General features: G+C 28.0%; 1 protein-coding gene across 1 annotated transcript; it reads right to left on the bottom strand.

The window, feature by feature from the left end:
* Window positions 1–12112: 12112 nt before the first annotated feature.
* LOC112756877 (putative F-box protein At3g29830) lies at window positions 12113–13973 on the bottom strand. The gene is made up of 3 exons (XM_072220454.1): window positions 13035–13973; window positions 12799–12846; window positions 12113–12409 (listed from the first exon to the last, which is right to left on the bottom strand). Exons 1-3 carry the CDS (start codon window positions 13971–13973, stop codon window positions 12113–12115), a joined length of 1284 nt encoding a protein of 427 aa, XP_072076555.1.
* Between the last annotated feature and the right edge of the window lie 1109 nt (window positions 13974–15082).

The raw sequence follows: 15082 nt of genomic DNA, 5'->3' as shown, positions 1-15082 counted from the left end.
TTATGGAATGGAAAAGTATAGGTGAACAATGAAAATATTAAACAAGGTAAACAATAGATATATCGGATGTTTATTTTACTAGTGTACAGATGGTTATTTTAATATTAAAATTTAGAGGGTTAAATTGGAGATGTAGTGTGTTTTTATTTGATTGGTGGTTGTTCATATTGTTCACCAAAGTCATTGTCCCCCTAGCATTCCCCGGAATGGAACACTCTCAGTCTCAGGGCAATTAGGTATTCATTATTATTTATCATAATCAATTATTATTTATAAAAATTTAACAAAATAATTATAATAATTATTTTTAAATATCATGTCTCAGATTTGTTCTTTTATATATTTAAAATTTAAAATTATAGCTTTTTAAAATTAAAATATTTAAATTTAAATTTAAATTTAATAAAACACAAATAACAAAAGTATTTATCGTTTTTCCAATTTTAATTTTTTTGTTAATGGGAATATGGGATTGTCAAATAATTTTTATTTGTGAATGAGTTTGTACGAATTTTAATTTTTAAATGTGTTTAAAAATTTATTTTTTATTTTATAAATTATTATTTTATTATTTATCTATTTTATCTTTAGAATTTTATCTTCAATAAAAAAAGATAGATACCAATTAATATCTAACAGTTATATAAATCTATTAGTGTTTGTAGGTAAATGTCTAAGATAGATTTAAACAAGATGCAATACTATATTTATAAACTTATGCAACCCACTACTAATTTAAAATTTGTAAGTTTTTTTTTTGTCTATTCTTTGGTATATATAATTTTTCCTTAACAACATATATAACATTTATATTACAATTTTATGGTTTATATATATGTTCTCATTTAAGAGAATAAACACTGATATCTAATGATAATTTCTGTTGAAAATTGCACAATCTATCACTTGGACATCTATTTTGATAATGACAAAATTTTTTATCATACCTGTTATTAATACATTAGTAATGCTAACAAAATATTTTTTAAACTTCGTTTATTTGTACATATTAATTCGCATGTCTCTAAAGATATAATAACACATACTATGAAGAGAGAAGTTTTTTAGTTTTAGAGAGAGAAAAGAAGTCATGTAAAAATGGAAACTTTTGTTAAAAATAAGGAAGGCTGTTCAAAAAAAGGAAGGCATGATATATAGCGCAATACTCAATTCAATTAATTGTGTTATCCTTCTAATTAATTGAATAAAAAAATTTTATATTTCCGTGCAAAATTCAATTGATTGTGTTATATTTTTAATTGTCCAATTCAATCGATTGTGTTACACTTTTAATCGATTGAATAAAAAAAATCTATATTATCATGTGAAATTCAATTAATTGTGTTATATTTTCAATCGATTGAATATGAAAAAATTCATATTCTAGTGTGCAATTCAATCGACTATGTTATACTTTTAATCTCGTTTTTTTTAACATTACTCGTTTCTTATCAATTAATTGGTGTCAAATAAATAGATTGAATTAACAACAAACACAATTTTTTTAATTTTTATCAAGAGAAAAATCCGTTGATTCACGTTATCAAAATATGTATAAAAATCACGATTAATAGAAGATTTATTTCGTTGTTATTTTTAATTGTTAATAAACATAAACGATGAATAATAAAATAATAATTTATAAAATAAAAAATAAATTTTATAATTAAATAATATATATAAAATTAATTTATAATTAAAATTAAATAAAAATTATTTAATAATTATTAAAATATTTTAAAAATATATTTTATTACTAAAACTATTTAATAGTCTAAATATTATGAGACGGTCAATTTTTTTGTCCACAATATACTCATTGAGTTTAAAAAGATAAATTGATTATATGATAAAAAAATATTAAATGATTGTGTTTCTTAAAGTTATCACCTCATGGTACCATTTTTTCTAAAATATCGTTTATATATAGATTTATATAATATTTTGTTATTTTTAAACAAAATAGTGAATAAATAGACATAATACAAGTCACTGGTTTGATTAAACCAAGCATTGGCAGCCACCGTCCAAGGCCAAGGCGGGAAATGAAGAGGAGTGAATATCTCGATTTTTTTTCTATCAATAAATATTATTGTCAAGTATTTTTTTGTCTTATTTAAAAAAAATGATAAAATATTGTATTTGCACTAACAATTTCTTTTTTTAAAAAAAAGGGATAAATTATCTTCTAAAAATCTATACCCAGTCAAATTGTTGAAGAATTACATTACAATACACCGTCAAAAAATCTGTAATACACTTTCTATTGTTATGATCCGACTGCATACCGCTTCAATTTAACTATTAATATGGCCGGGCCGGGCCCCAGAAGTAAGTAACAGAATTATAGAAGAATCAAAGAAAATATAACAATAGTAATAATTTAATAAATAATGTTGAGAGTCTCGTTAGGGAGACAATAGATTATTTGTATAATGTGTACAATGAGTTATTGAGTTATAAAATAAACATCCCTCATACTATCTAGAATAACTATCCGAGTACTAGGAATAATAACTTAAACTGATTTTGGAGTTCACCAAAAATCGAACTTTTGGCCTTTCGGATCTAGCGTTCTAATACTATGTTATGATACTACTCATCCCAAAAGTTTCAGCTCTGATGAGAAGAGATAACACTAATGATTATATATTTAATACTTCCTAAACCTTCATTATACACATTATACAAATATTCCATTGACTTCTGGTAATTTCTCTAATGTTGACTATTCATCTATCTTTTTTAATTCATGTCCAACTACTCATTCTACATACACGTTACTGTAAATACCTTCACAATTCGCCCTTCCAACTTCAAACACGCAGCCGCACGCCATGGCTTATTTCCACTTTCGTGCAAATGACACTGAAATTCTTGTATAAATTACTCACCACCGTTTCTTTTACAGTTATTATATATTGTCATTGAGTTTCTTATAAAAAAAAAAAAAGAGGAGTATTCCATGCATTTCTCTGCAGTTCCGTCGAAATGCAGTAGCATTTCTCATGCAATGCTCATCAGCATGAAGAAACAGTAATCTCTTTCAACAAAAAAATAAAAAATAAAAGTAATGACCGTACACGCCTCTCTTAGCTACCATGAGTTTCCTTAATTATTTTAGTTTTCTCAAGAAAGCTAAGGAAAATTCCCAACAACGCACCTGAACTATACAATTAATATAAGAATACAACAATATCAAAATATCATGTTTTTACAAGTTAAATTTCATGCAAAGTTTACAAATGTTAACACGCTCATATATATCATACATGTAAATGTACCCTAATGTACACATGCATGCATCAAAAACGTCTATAAATACGAAATGGCAGATCAAATACAGTGTTAATTAGTCCATTGATCACAACATTTTACTAATAATTACATTACATTTCTCACAATGAATCGACAAACTAAACCCGAAAATGTGGACCAGCTCATATCCCTGCGCGATCCACCCGGCAGTCCCGCAGCAGCAACCAGCAGTCTCGCAGCAGCGGCAATAGCAGTAGCAACCAGCAGTCTCGCAGTCAGTGGCGGAGCTTGAAACAAAATTTTGGGGGCCAGATAGAAAATAATTATCAAGATGCTTTTGATATGAATCCCATTTAAGATAAACTCGTCTAACATCATCTCTCTGATTTGGGTGATATTGCCAAATTTAAATCCGTTTTTCAGGGTCTCGTTCCAAAAAATTAAGGTCAAATTCATCAAATGCAACTCTTTGAACTTTTGGAAGTTGTATCTCACTTTTTTCGTGATTCATTAAAGTAGAAGAACTATCTACATGTGTTGATATTGTAAATGTTATATGTTCTCCTTCTTGAATATTAGCTTTTTTCTTAAAAAATGCATCAATTCTTTAATTTTTCATGATTATTTTATATAAAAATTTGAATATATATCTTCTAAAATATGTAAAAAAGAAGTTAGAATTACAAATATTAAAATTTATAATATTTATTGAATTTTTTTATCAATTTATACAAATACAATAATATCAATACTTATTGAATATTCTAATATTTTTTATCATATAAAAAATTAAATTAAATAAACAGTAAAATATAAAATAATATTAAATTACATAAATAAAAAAACCTAATTTTTTATATTTGAACTCAAAGGTAGAGATAGTGTTGCTTATTGAATAGAGAGTTGCGAAATGCGAATACATTCAGTTCAGTCCAAATCCAACATGTTTTTAATATTTAAAACTAAAAATTACTATGCAATAAAAGCAAGAGATGAAGATTGAACTTTGGTATTTTAAATCATAGCAAAATATTTGAATCAATTGAACTAATTTTTTATTTTTCGAAAAAGTATTACTAATTTTTTTATCAAAAGTTTGGAAAACCATGGCCTCCTTATTTTAACTAAGTTCTGTCCCTGCTCGCAGCGACGGCGGCAGCAGCAGCAACAACAGAGCAGCGAAAACTGAAGACATGGCCTATACGCCTAACATGACCACAAAACCCACATGATCACTAGGAAACAAAACAGCTACTTAAAGTATATATATTATTATCTCATCGTTATATATTAAGCATGATGTTAAGAAGATGATAACTAAATATTATTCATCCTTTCAATATTTTTGTTGAAGGTACATCCGTACATGCATATGTGGAAGTGGGAATAAGCTTGCAGCAGCAGAGATTGTTATTGTTGATCAAAGATTATTCATTATTTGGTTAATTAATTGTAATTCGTTAATTATTATTGTTCGTTTCGTTCTTATTGGTCTATCTGTTTAATTTGTATAGCTTTTGACCATTATTATATAGAAAGCGATTTACGAAAATATTTGTTAACCAAAAGAAAATAATCATAACTCATGTTATTTAATATTTATTAATTATTGTAATAATTAATAAACATTCAATAATGTAAATTTTAATCTTTTTTTTTCTTCTTAGCATTACCATTATATTTATAGGAAAGTTTTGAAGATTTAATTAAGTGATCATCACTAACTCATTTTCTTTGAATAAGTCTCTCAATTACTCTTTATATCATATCATCCCACCCATTTTAGAGTAAACACTCAATTCAGTCCCTATCAATTTTTAAGAAAAATAAAGTGATTTCTGTTAAAAAAAAAATACGTTCCGACTTCTGTTTTTATATTTTGTAAGACATGGCGGTTCTTCTGTGCCTTCCGACGTTAAAAACAAATGAAATAAGTATACGTGTCACTTAACAGTGATGAGTTGGCTGTCAGGTATCCATTAAGTGTCAAGCTGTCAATTTAAAAATAGAAAAGAGTCGATCTGTCCCTGCCTCTCAAACAAAAACGCTATTGTTTTAAGTGGGTATAGTTGATTGAATACTCTTTTGGGTAACTATATTAGTAAGGGCTGTAATGATGATTCCCTTATTCTATTATTATGGTATCATGTGTTAAGTTTCAACTTTCAGCAGATGGCTTCTTACTTTATTCAACAAATTTATAATGCCTTATTTTATTACAAAATTATGTATACTACTGCATTCTTTAAAATTGAATAATAAACGAACATATAAAAACAAAAGCAGGTTAATTATATTTATATTCATGCATCAAAAGTGATCAATAGCAACAAATGTTATAGTCTAAACAACTTAACCATAATCACCATGTTTCACAATACTCCAGAAACAACATTTGATCTCTCTAAACTACACCATTAAACAGGTTTTCAACTACAATTCCAACAACAAATGCCAACATAACACATTCAACATGAGTGCATCTAATTTGACTAAAATTAAATCTAACTTTCTTCAAATGAATTTTTAAGCCAACCAATCTTTTCTCTAACTTTCTAATTTTGTTATCATCCGCAGAAGAATGACCTTCTTTATGATTCTGATTCAGCTTCAAACCTCCGAACAAAAGAGTCTTTGCAGCATCCTCATTGAATGATGCAACATAATCATTAAGCCAACAAAAGTATTTGTAATGAAGTGTTGGAGTCTACAAAATAATATTTTTTATTATAAATCTAATGAAAAACAAAGTGAACATAATTGAAATTCTTGATAAACCTACCTTGAAATATGAGCATCAATGAAAAACAAAGTGAACAAAATTTTAATTGTTCATAAACCTACCTTGAAGTATGAGCATCGAAAGAATAGTCTGTTTGGGTTTATATCGGTTCCGGACATGAATAAAATTGCATAAATTCCACAATTACACTCTAGGACAACCCTCTTTTTCTTCCACATTGATTCCACACTCCCAATAACTTTCAAACTCCAACCTGATTCGTTTTCAACTCTCCCACTTCACCGATTTGATGTCGACCCACGTTCTTTACTATCAACCATGCCGTCTTAGGGTTTACAGTTGAACACAGTGATACATTTTCAAAGTATATAGTGAAGCAGCGTATCATTTGAACCTCCCATCCCACTTAAAACAACAGCGTTTTTGTTTGGGAGGCAAGGATAGATCAACCCCTATCCATTTTTAAATTGACAACTTAGTATTTAATGGACACCTAACAACCAACTCATTACCGTTAAGTGATATGTATACTTATTCTATTTGTTTTTAACGTTGAAAGGCACAAAAAAACCGTCATAGCTCATAAAATATAAAGATAGGAATCAGAATGTACCTTTTTTTTAGACAGAAATTACTTTATCCTTCTAAAAAATAAATAAGAACCGGATTAAATATTTATTCCCTATTTTATCTAATTTCCCACATGCTGCAACTCTATATTATCAGTTTATCACTCTTATCAACCATTTAAGAAAAATTATTTCTCTTACTTGGCCAAGTTTTATTCAACCTCAATAAAGTTTTATTTGTATGTGCACCTTGATTATGTGTACCAATTATTCACGTGTTTTTTATTATTAAAATTATTTTAGAATTTAACAAAGATTAAATTATAAATTTTTTAATCATAAAAATTCTAATAATATATCATAAAATAAATTAAAAAATTAAACTAATAAAATAAAACCCATGAATAATTTTATATATTAACAAAATTAAAAATATTAAACCACATACATTTGACTAAACAATAAAACTGTATCAGAGAATATTTTTATTTTTAGTCATATTATTTTATTTAAGAGAAAATATAATTAGACAACAGTTATCAATTTATTATCAAATAAATATGTTTTCGCCCCCATCTTATCAAAATACATGCTCAATGATGAGTTTTTGAGTTTAATGTATTATCAGTGTAAAATATTTTATTCAATCATATACTTACATTTATATTCTTGGATAATTATTTATACATTCAATAAAAATAATAATTTTTTAAAAGATAAACGTTATTAATTGAATTCATGAATAAAATTACTTTATATTAATAATAGATTAAAATTAAATTTCGTTTAATACCAAATATAATTAAGTTGCATTCTTAAATACTTCCTCTTTCAAATAGTATCTGCATATTCGAAAAAATATTAAGATCAAGTAATTTTGTGAAACTAACTACTATTCAATAATAATGTTGCATTACTAATCAAATTGGTGTAAAATAAATAAATAAAGAAAAAATAAAAAATAAAAAAACATAAATAAATAAATCTAGTATTAATGTTCACCACAATTAATATTTCAATATAATAGAAATGATTCATATATATATATATATATATATATATATATATATATATATATATATATATATATATATATATATTACTAATATATGAATATATGTAGTAACGTATATATAAAAGAACGAGAAAAAAGAGTGTTTAGATATTATGGTAGCATATAAAGAAGAAGAAAAGTGTTTTGTTATTATTGTGTAATATGTTTCAAAGTTTACTATTATTTATATAAGTACAAAATATTTATTTTTCAAATTCATAAAATTTAGTCTTTTTTGAGTAATTAAATTTTTCTATTAAAAAAAGTTAGCCGCCCAATATTGTGAAGAAAATCACAATGTATTAAATGGGCAACATTTTTCATTGGATGTCCATTTAGGATTATGTCTTGTTAAAATCTTACTAAAGAAAATTTCAATAAAAAAAATTTTAGTAAAGAAAAAATAGTACAATATCCTTTGTGACGAGGACTGCCTCATTAAAAACTTTGTAAAAAAAAAATCAATATGGAGAAAAACCTGACCAAAGAAAAAAGAGTACAGTCTCCTCCTTTTGCCAACATTATTTTATATCTTGAAATTATCACATCCCAATCTGATATACCAATTTTTTAAAGGAGGATTTTGGAAGTGATTTTGTAAATAAATCTGCCAGATTATCACTTGAGCGGATCTATTGGATATCAATTGTTCATTGATTTTGAAGATCATGAGTGAAGAAGAATTACTTTGATTGGATTTTCTGAGAAATGTGCTTTTAATCGAATAATTTGCGCAAGTAATCTCGTAAACGCCAGGTTGCAGAAGACAATAAGCACACATGTGACCATCTCAAATATGCGTCTATTAGGACCATAAAATATCTAAAAGATCCACATGGTGGATTAATAGGTCCACATATATTGCCTTGAATCCTTTCTAGAAATTTAGGAGACTCAAATCTAAGTTTTACTGGTGATAGCCTTAAAATTAGTTTTCCTTGAGAACATGCAGCACAACAAAATTTACTAAATTTAAAAATCTTCTGGTTCTTTAGTGAATGTCCATGGGAGTTTTTAATAATTTTTCGCATCATGGTTGTTCTTGAATGACCCAATCGATCATGCCAAATTTTTTAAATTCATTTAGGTTAGTAAACTTTTGCAGGTTTATAATGGCATGTAATTCAATTACACTCATTTTAGTATAATATAACCCAGATGAAAGTGAGCGTAACATTTTTAATATAGTCTTTTTATTTGAATCATGAGTTGTGATATATAATTACTCATGATATTCCCCATTCATTGTTTCAATATGATATCCATTTGGCAAATACCTTTAAAACTCAACAAGTTCTTTAGAGACTTGGTAGACAATAGTACATTATTTATTATGAATTTTGTTCATTTGGGAAACAAAATTATAACTCTTCTAGAGCCTTCTATCATATTGCATGAGCCAATAATAGTATTAACATATTCTTCTTTTGGTATAAGATGTGTAAAATATATATTATTTTTTAGAATAGTATGCGAACTTGCACCTATTCGCAAGGCAAACATCTTCATTATACGTCCTTGCTATTTTTTTCAAAGAATAATAATAATAATAATAATAATAATAATAATAATAATAATAATAATAATAATAATAAAATGAGTAAAAGTATATGTGCAGTAAAATTATTATTTTAATAATTTTAAAATTCATAAACATAAACATTAATATTTTATTAAACATTATTTATATACATCATATTTAAAAGGGATAAGTATTGTTTTGGTCCCTAACATTGAGGGTCAGAATCGAAACCGTCCCCAACATAACTTTTTATTTAGAATCATCCTTAACTGTTTTTTTCGTATTAAAATCGTTCTTTTTAATAAAATTTTTAATCTTATTCATAAACTATCCATACTTTAATAAAAAATTATAAATTTTTAAAAAAATAAAACAAAAGAATGCGGGGGGGGGAAGGAAAGGAAAGGGAAAGGACGCGGGGGTAGGGGGAGGAGGAAGGGGAAGGGGGGGAGGGGGACGGTGAAGCTTGGAGCCGCCGTCACCGTCGTTGTGGCCGTCGTCGTTGGGAATCGTGAGGGAGAGAGGAGACGCGAGCCACTGCCGCCGTTGACCTCACTGCTGCACCTCGCCGGCCGCCTCGCCGCCTTGCCGCCTCGCCGTTTCATCTGCACCTTGCCCCTCTCTTTTTGCTTCTTGCTTCTTGTTTTTTGGTTCTGCTTCTTGCTTTCTGCTTCTGCATCTTGCTTCTACTTTCTTACTTTTCTGATTTTGCTTTTTGCTTTTGCTTCTTGCTTTCTTGCTTCTGCTTCTTGCTTTTTGCTTCTACTTCTTGCTTTTTGCTTCCCGATTCTTGAATTTGCTTCTGTTTTTGCTTTCTTGCTTTTAATCAGAAATAAAATCAAGGAGCATGATAAGTTTTCTAATTCTGTGACTGCCTTTGCTTTCTCTACTTCTGTGACTGCCTCTGCTTCTGCTTCTGATTTTGATTTGTTGTTTTCTGATTTTAATGTTATTATGTGTTGATTTGATTGTTAAATTTGTTGAATTTGTGTTGATTTGTTGAATTTTCGATTCCTTGATTTGTTGAATTTATGTTGATTTCATTGATGTTGTTTTTCTTGGTGGTGGAGGTAAAGGTGCTGGTGGTGGTGGAAGTAAAGGTACTAATGGTGGTGGTAGAAGTAAAGGTGCTGATAGTAGTTGAGAGTATTTTTGTCCAGAAAAAGTTAAAAAAGACGATTTTAATACGAAAAAAATGTTAAGGATGATTCTAAATAAAAAATTATGTTGGGGACGGTTTTGATTCTGACCCTCAACGTTAGGGACTAAAATAATACTTATCCATATTTAAAATCCAAACACGTAGAAAATAAAATTTAACAAGAAGTTTCTTACATTATTTATTTACATGAGTACTGAACAAACCCACATATTAGACTTTTTCATCATTGATCAGATGACCAATATTTCCTTCAAGATCCTCAAAGAAATCAAATACTTCATAATGAGTGGTGTAATTTTTAGCAACATCATTTGAAACAAAATTTGTTTTCTTTCCTTTTTCATTCTTTTTCAAAGATGCTTAATAAAGATCAACTAAGTGCCTTGGGGTACGACAGATACGTGGCCCTTTCCACCACAATGGAAATATTTATCCACTGTTGGTTTATTTTGCCCATTATTTTTTTTCTTTATCCCACTTCTGATGAGATCCTTTCTTGTGAACATAATTTTTCTTGTTACCAAAATCATGCCATTTATCTCTTTTGAAGTAATGATTTACTGCATTTGCTTTAGAAAATGGGGCGACGCCAACTGGGCGCGCTTCATGATTTTTTAAAAACAACTCATTGTTGTATTCAGCAACAAGAAGACAAAAAATTAGCTCAGAATATTTTTTAAATTCTTTTTCTCGATATTGTTGTTGCAGGAGCACATTCGAGTCATAAAAGGTCGAAAAATTTTTTTCTAATATGTCATTATAATTTATCTTTTTCCCACATAATTTTATTCATGAGGTAATTCGGAACATTGCTGAATTGTGTATTTATTTATGGATATATATAAAATCCTGTAGACGTAAGTGTGTCCACTCATATTGGGTTTGAGGAGTATCACTATTTTTTTTATGATTATACCTTTTTTCAAGGTTTTTCCACAGATCTGTAGAATGTTTTAGTGGGAGATATTTATTTTTCAATCTTCCGTCAAGGTGACGACGAAAGAAGATCATAACTTTGGCTTTATCTTTTTGAAACCTTAATGGCATCTCTAAAGATCCATTGAATCAAGATGTATTTCGGCACCTAGTATCCATGATAAGTAGTTGTTTTCAAATATATCAAGAGTATTAAATTTAAGATAAGAGAGCTTTAATTTGACATAATAAAAATTTATTACCTGAGTCTTCCTAAATTTTGATCAGAATCTCGTGCTGATAGTGTGTTGTAAAATAAATAAATAAGAAAAAGAAAATAAATATAAAATAAAAAATGTAAAAAAATAAATCTAATATTAATGTTCACCGTAATTAATATCTTAATATAATAGAAATGATTCATATATATATTACTAATATGTAGTAATGTATATATAAAAAAGAGAGAAGAATGTTTATATAATTATCGTAGCATGTAAAAAAAGAGAAAAGTATTTTATTATTGTTGTGTGTCATATACTTCAGATTTTATTACTATTTATACGTGGACAAAATATTTATTTTTCAAACTTCATAAAGTTTAGTCTTTATTGAAAAACTAAATTTTTGTATCAAAAAAATTAACCGCCCAACATTGTAAAAAAAATCACAATATATTAAATGGACATCAATTTATATTTATCACAACACAAATTACCAAATATTATATTAAAATTTCATAGGATACATCTACTAATTCATCAGTAGGCCAGGTATTAGGGGAAAAATTACTGTACAGACTTATTTATCAGTGTACTCCTTAACCATATATATAACTCGCATCTCTATTATCTATTAACAGAGAGTTTTCTCCCAACCATAATAACAGTCAACGAATTATTATGGCCAAAACTCTTGAAGCCTTTGGAATACGGAGCAATTGCGATGCTAAAATACGACGCATCTCCACCGTGTTAGGGTCATCATTCTTGTTCTTCAAGACATTGATGCTGAGCTTCGTCAAAATTGAAGCCGCACTGATGAAATAGGAGCATGCATAGAGTTGGTCGCTTGTTGCTATAAACCCATTCATTTCCACTTCCCTGAGGCTTCTTCTGAAGCAAGTTGGCACTGGCAACCTCTTCCAGAAATTCTTAAGATCCACATCATAAGGGGTTTCATATTCCTGCTAACACAAAAAATTATTATTATTATATTCAAGTTTTAATAATATGCTTACAGTTAAGAATCTTGTTAATATGTAACAACATATTGTAAAAATATTATAAAAACTTTATTAAAAATATTGAAAAATAAAATTTTTTATTACAATAAATTAAAAATATCAGAAATTAAAAACATGTTATTATTATATTTCATAAAACGTGCTTCTCAAAATAGCTAAATCCTATAATTAAAATGAAAAGCATTTGACTTGAAATGACTCACGGAGAGGATATTGCAGTGGTCAAGGTCTATTGTAACTTTGGTCAACCTAGGACAACTGTTGAGAAACCAAAGGAATCCGCAAAATTCTTGGGGATGCATTTGGATTTTCATCTTCAAGTGTCTCACCCTCAAACCCCCTGGTAGCCTCACGGGTTCATCTCCCGAAGGAATCACCTTTCATTCATTAACAAATTAATAAAATTATAAAAAACGTTTTAGTTACTATATTAGTATTAGTATATATACTTAAATATAAAGCTAGAAATTTAGTAATGAAATATAGTCTTACAGTCTACCATTTCTAACTATTACTATTCCCAAAACCAAAGAAACCTTTGCAATAACACACATATACGAAGTACCTGAAGAATCACGCTGCAAACTGTAAGAACATTGACCGCAAAGAAATCTTGAAGAAAATTCTGAAGTTCGTTGCCACATTCAAAGAACTCATCCATGGGGCTTAAATCAAGATCTGCCTCCTCCATGGTACCAGCTTCCACCTTCACTTCAGACACCGGCGGCACTGAACCACAGTACTTGAAAACCTTCAAATTTGGCGCCTCAAAACCAATATAATCTGTTCCAATTATGCACCTATCAATCACCAACTTCTTCAGTTCCAATTTCTTTACATCAAAGGATTCAATATCCCAACAGTTCTTCAGGCTCAAACTCTCGATCCACTCGCACGTCGATAACAGCGTCCTAATCGATTCCAGTTGCAACGGAATCCAAGCAAGAGTCACATCTTTCAGTGCCACAAACTTGGCGAAATTTGCAGGCGCGAAACTGCACGAGTGCAGTTTCAAACTCTCGAGCATCTGGTGCAGTTTCTTGTTCTCGTAAAGGTGTCTCGGAAATTCAACCGAGGCATCGTGGATATTCTCTTCAGGATGTTCGTCCTCCCACTGCGCTTCGGCGAAATCGAGTTCCAAATCTTTCACGCCGTCCTCTACGGCGAAATCGACGGAGGCTCCAACGATGTCACCGCAGTTCGAAGGAGGAGAAACCTTGAGGGTGAATTTGTCGTGGAGATGGTGATTTTTGTACAATGTGATCCAGATCTTGATGAAGTTCTTGAAAGACTTCCTTTGCGGTACTTCAACGGCTCCATAAGCTTCTACGTTCTTGCATTCGAGTTGGTTGTTCTTCACTGTGTTGGTAGATTGCCACATCTTGAACCACTTCTTGGAGAGGATACATGTTTTCGCTGCTTCTTTGAAAGGAAGCGAGGAAAGAATGTTGAGAAGAAGCTCTTCGGGTAATGAAGAAATTTGGTCGGTTTCTTTTTCTGCCATCTTTCTAGTTCTTGAAATGGTTATGGAATGATGGAGCTATGAAGAATTATTAATATTTATAGGGAGGTTTTTCAATATGAAGTGGTGCAAATTAAAAGACATAACCTTTTGAAGGGAAGAGTTTTGACTTTTGTGTAGTAGTTTTAAAACAGTGCAATGATTGGTCATTAGTAGAGAAAATACCACTCTTCTCCTAGGAGATACTAAAATAATATTTTTTTCTCTTTATTTATAAAATGTATATTTTCCTCTTTTATAGATTTTAAAAAATCTCATTTTAATCTATTTTAAATTCTTTTGTGTTAACTAATGTCTTTTATCTATTTTCAAGAAAAACTAAATTATTTTTTACAAAAATATCTTTTAAAAATTTTTTATTTTTTTCATTAAATTTTGGTTAACAAAATACTCTTTAATAAATTATTTTTTATTAATTAAATTATATTTTTACCAAAATATTTTTTTAAAAAATTTAATAATTAAATGATTTTTTCTAAGATATTTTTCGATAATTTTTTAATTATTAAATTATAATTTTACTAAAATTTTTGTTAACAATTATTTTTATATTTTATTATTAATTTTTTGATATCAATATATATTATTTTAATATTAAATAAAAAAATCTTACTATTGTTAATATACATAACAATTAATATATATTTACATTGAAAAATAATCTTACTAAGATTTTTTATTTGATGTTAAAATAATATATATTGATATCGAAAAATTAATAGTAAAATATAAAAAAATTGTTAACAAAAATTTTGGTAAAATTATAATTTAATAATTAAAAAATTATTGAAGGATATCTTAAAAAAATTAAATTATTAAATTTTTTAAAAAATATTTTGATAAAAATATAATTTAATCAATAAAAAATAATTTATTAAAAAGTATTTTGGTAAGCAAAATATAATGATAAAAAATAAAATTTTTGCTAAAGGATATTTTTATAAAATATAATTTATTTTTTCTTGAAAAATGGATAAAGTTAACATTAATTCACACAAAATTTAAAATGAATTAAAGATGAAGTTTTTTAAAAGTTATAAAGAAGGAGAATATACATTTTATAAATAGAGGGGAAGGGAGTGACATTTTAG

This window comes from Arachis hypogaea, chromosome 16, assembly GCF_003086295.3.
Source record: "Arachis hypogaea cultivar Tifrunner chromosome 16, arahy.Tifrunner.gnm2.J5K5, whole genome shotgun sequence".
In the NCBI taxonomy this organism is placed as follows: domain Eukaryota; kingdom Viridiplantae; phylum Streptophyta; class Magnoliopsida; order Fabales; family Fabaceae; genus Arachis; species Arachis hypogaea.
This window is presented reverse-complemented; position numbering and strand designations above follow the sequence as displayed.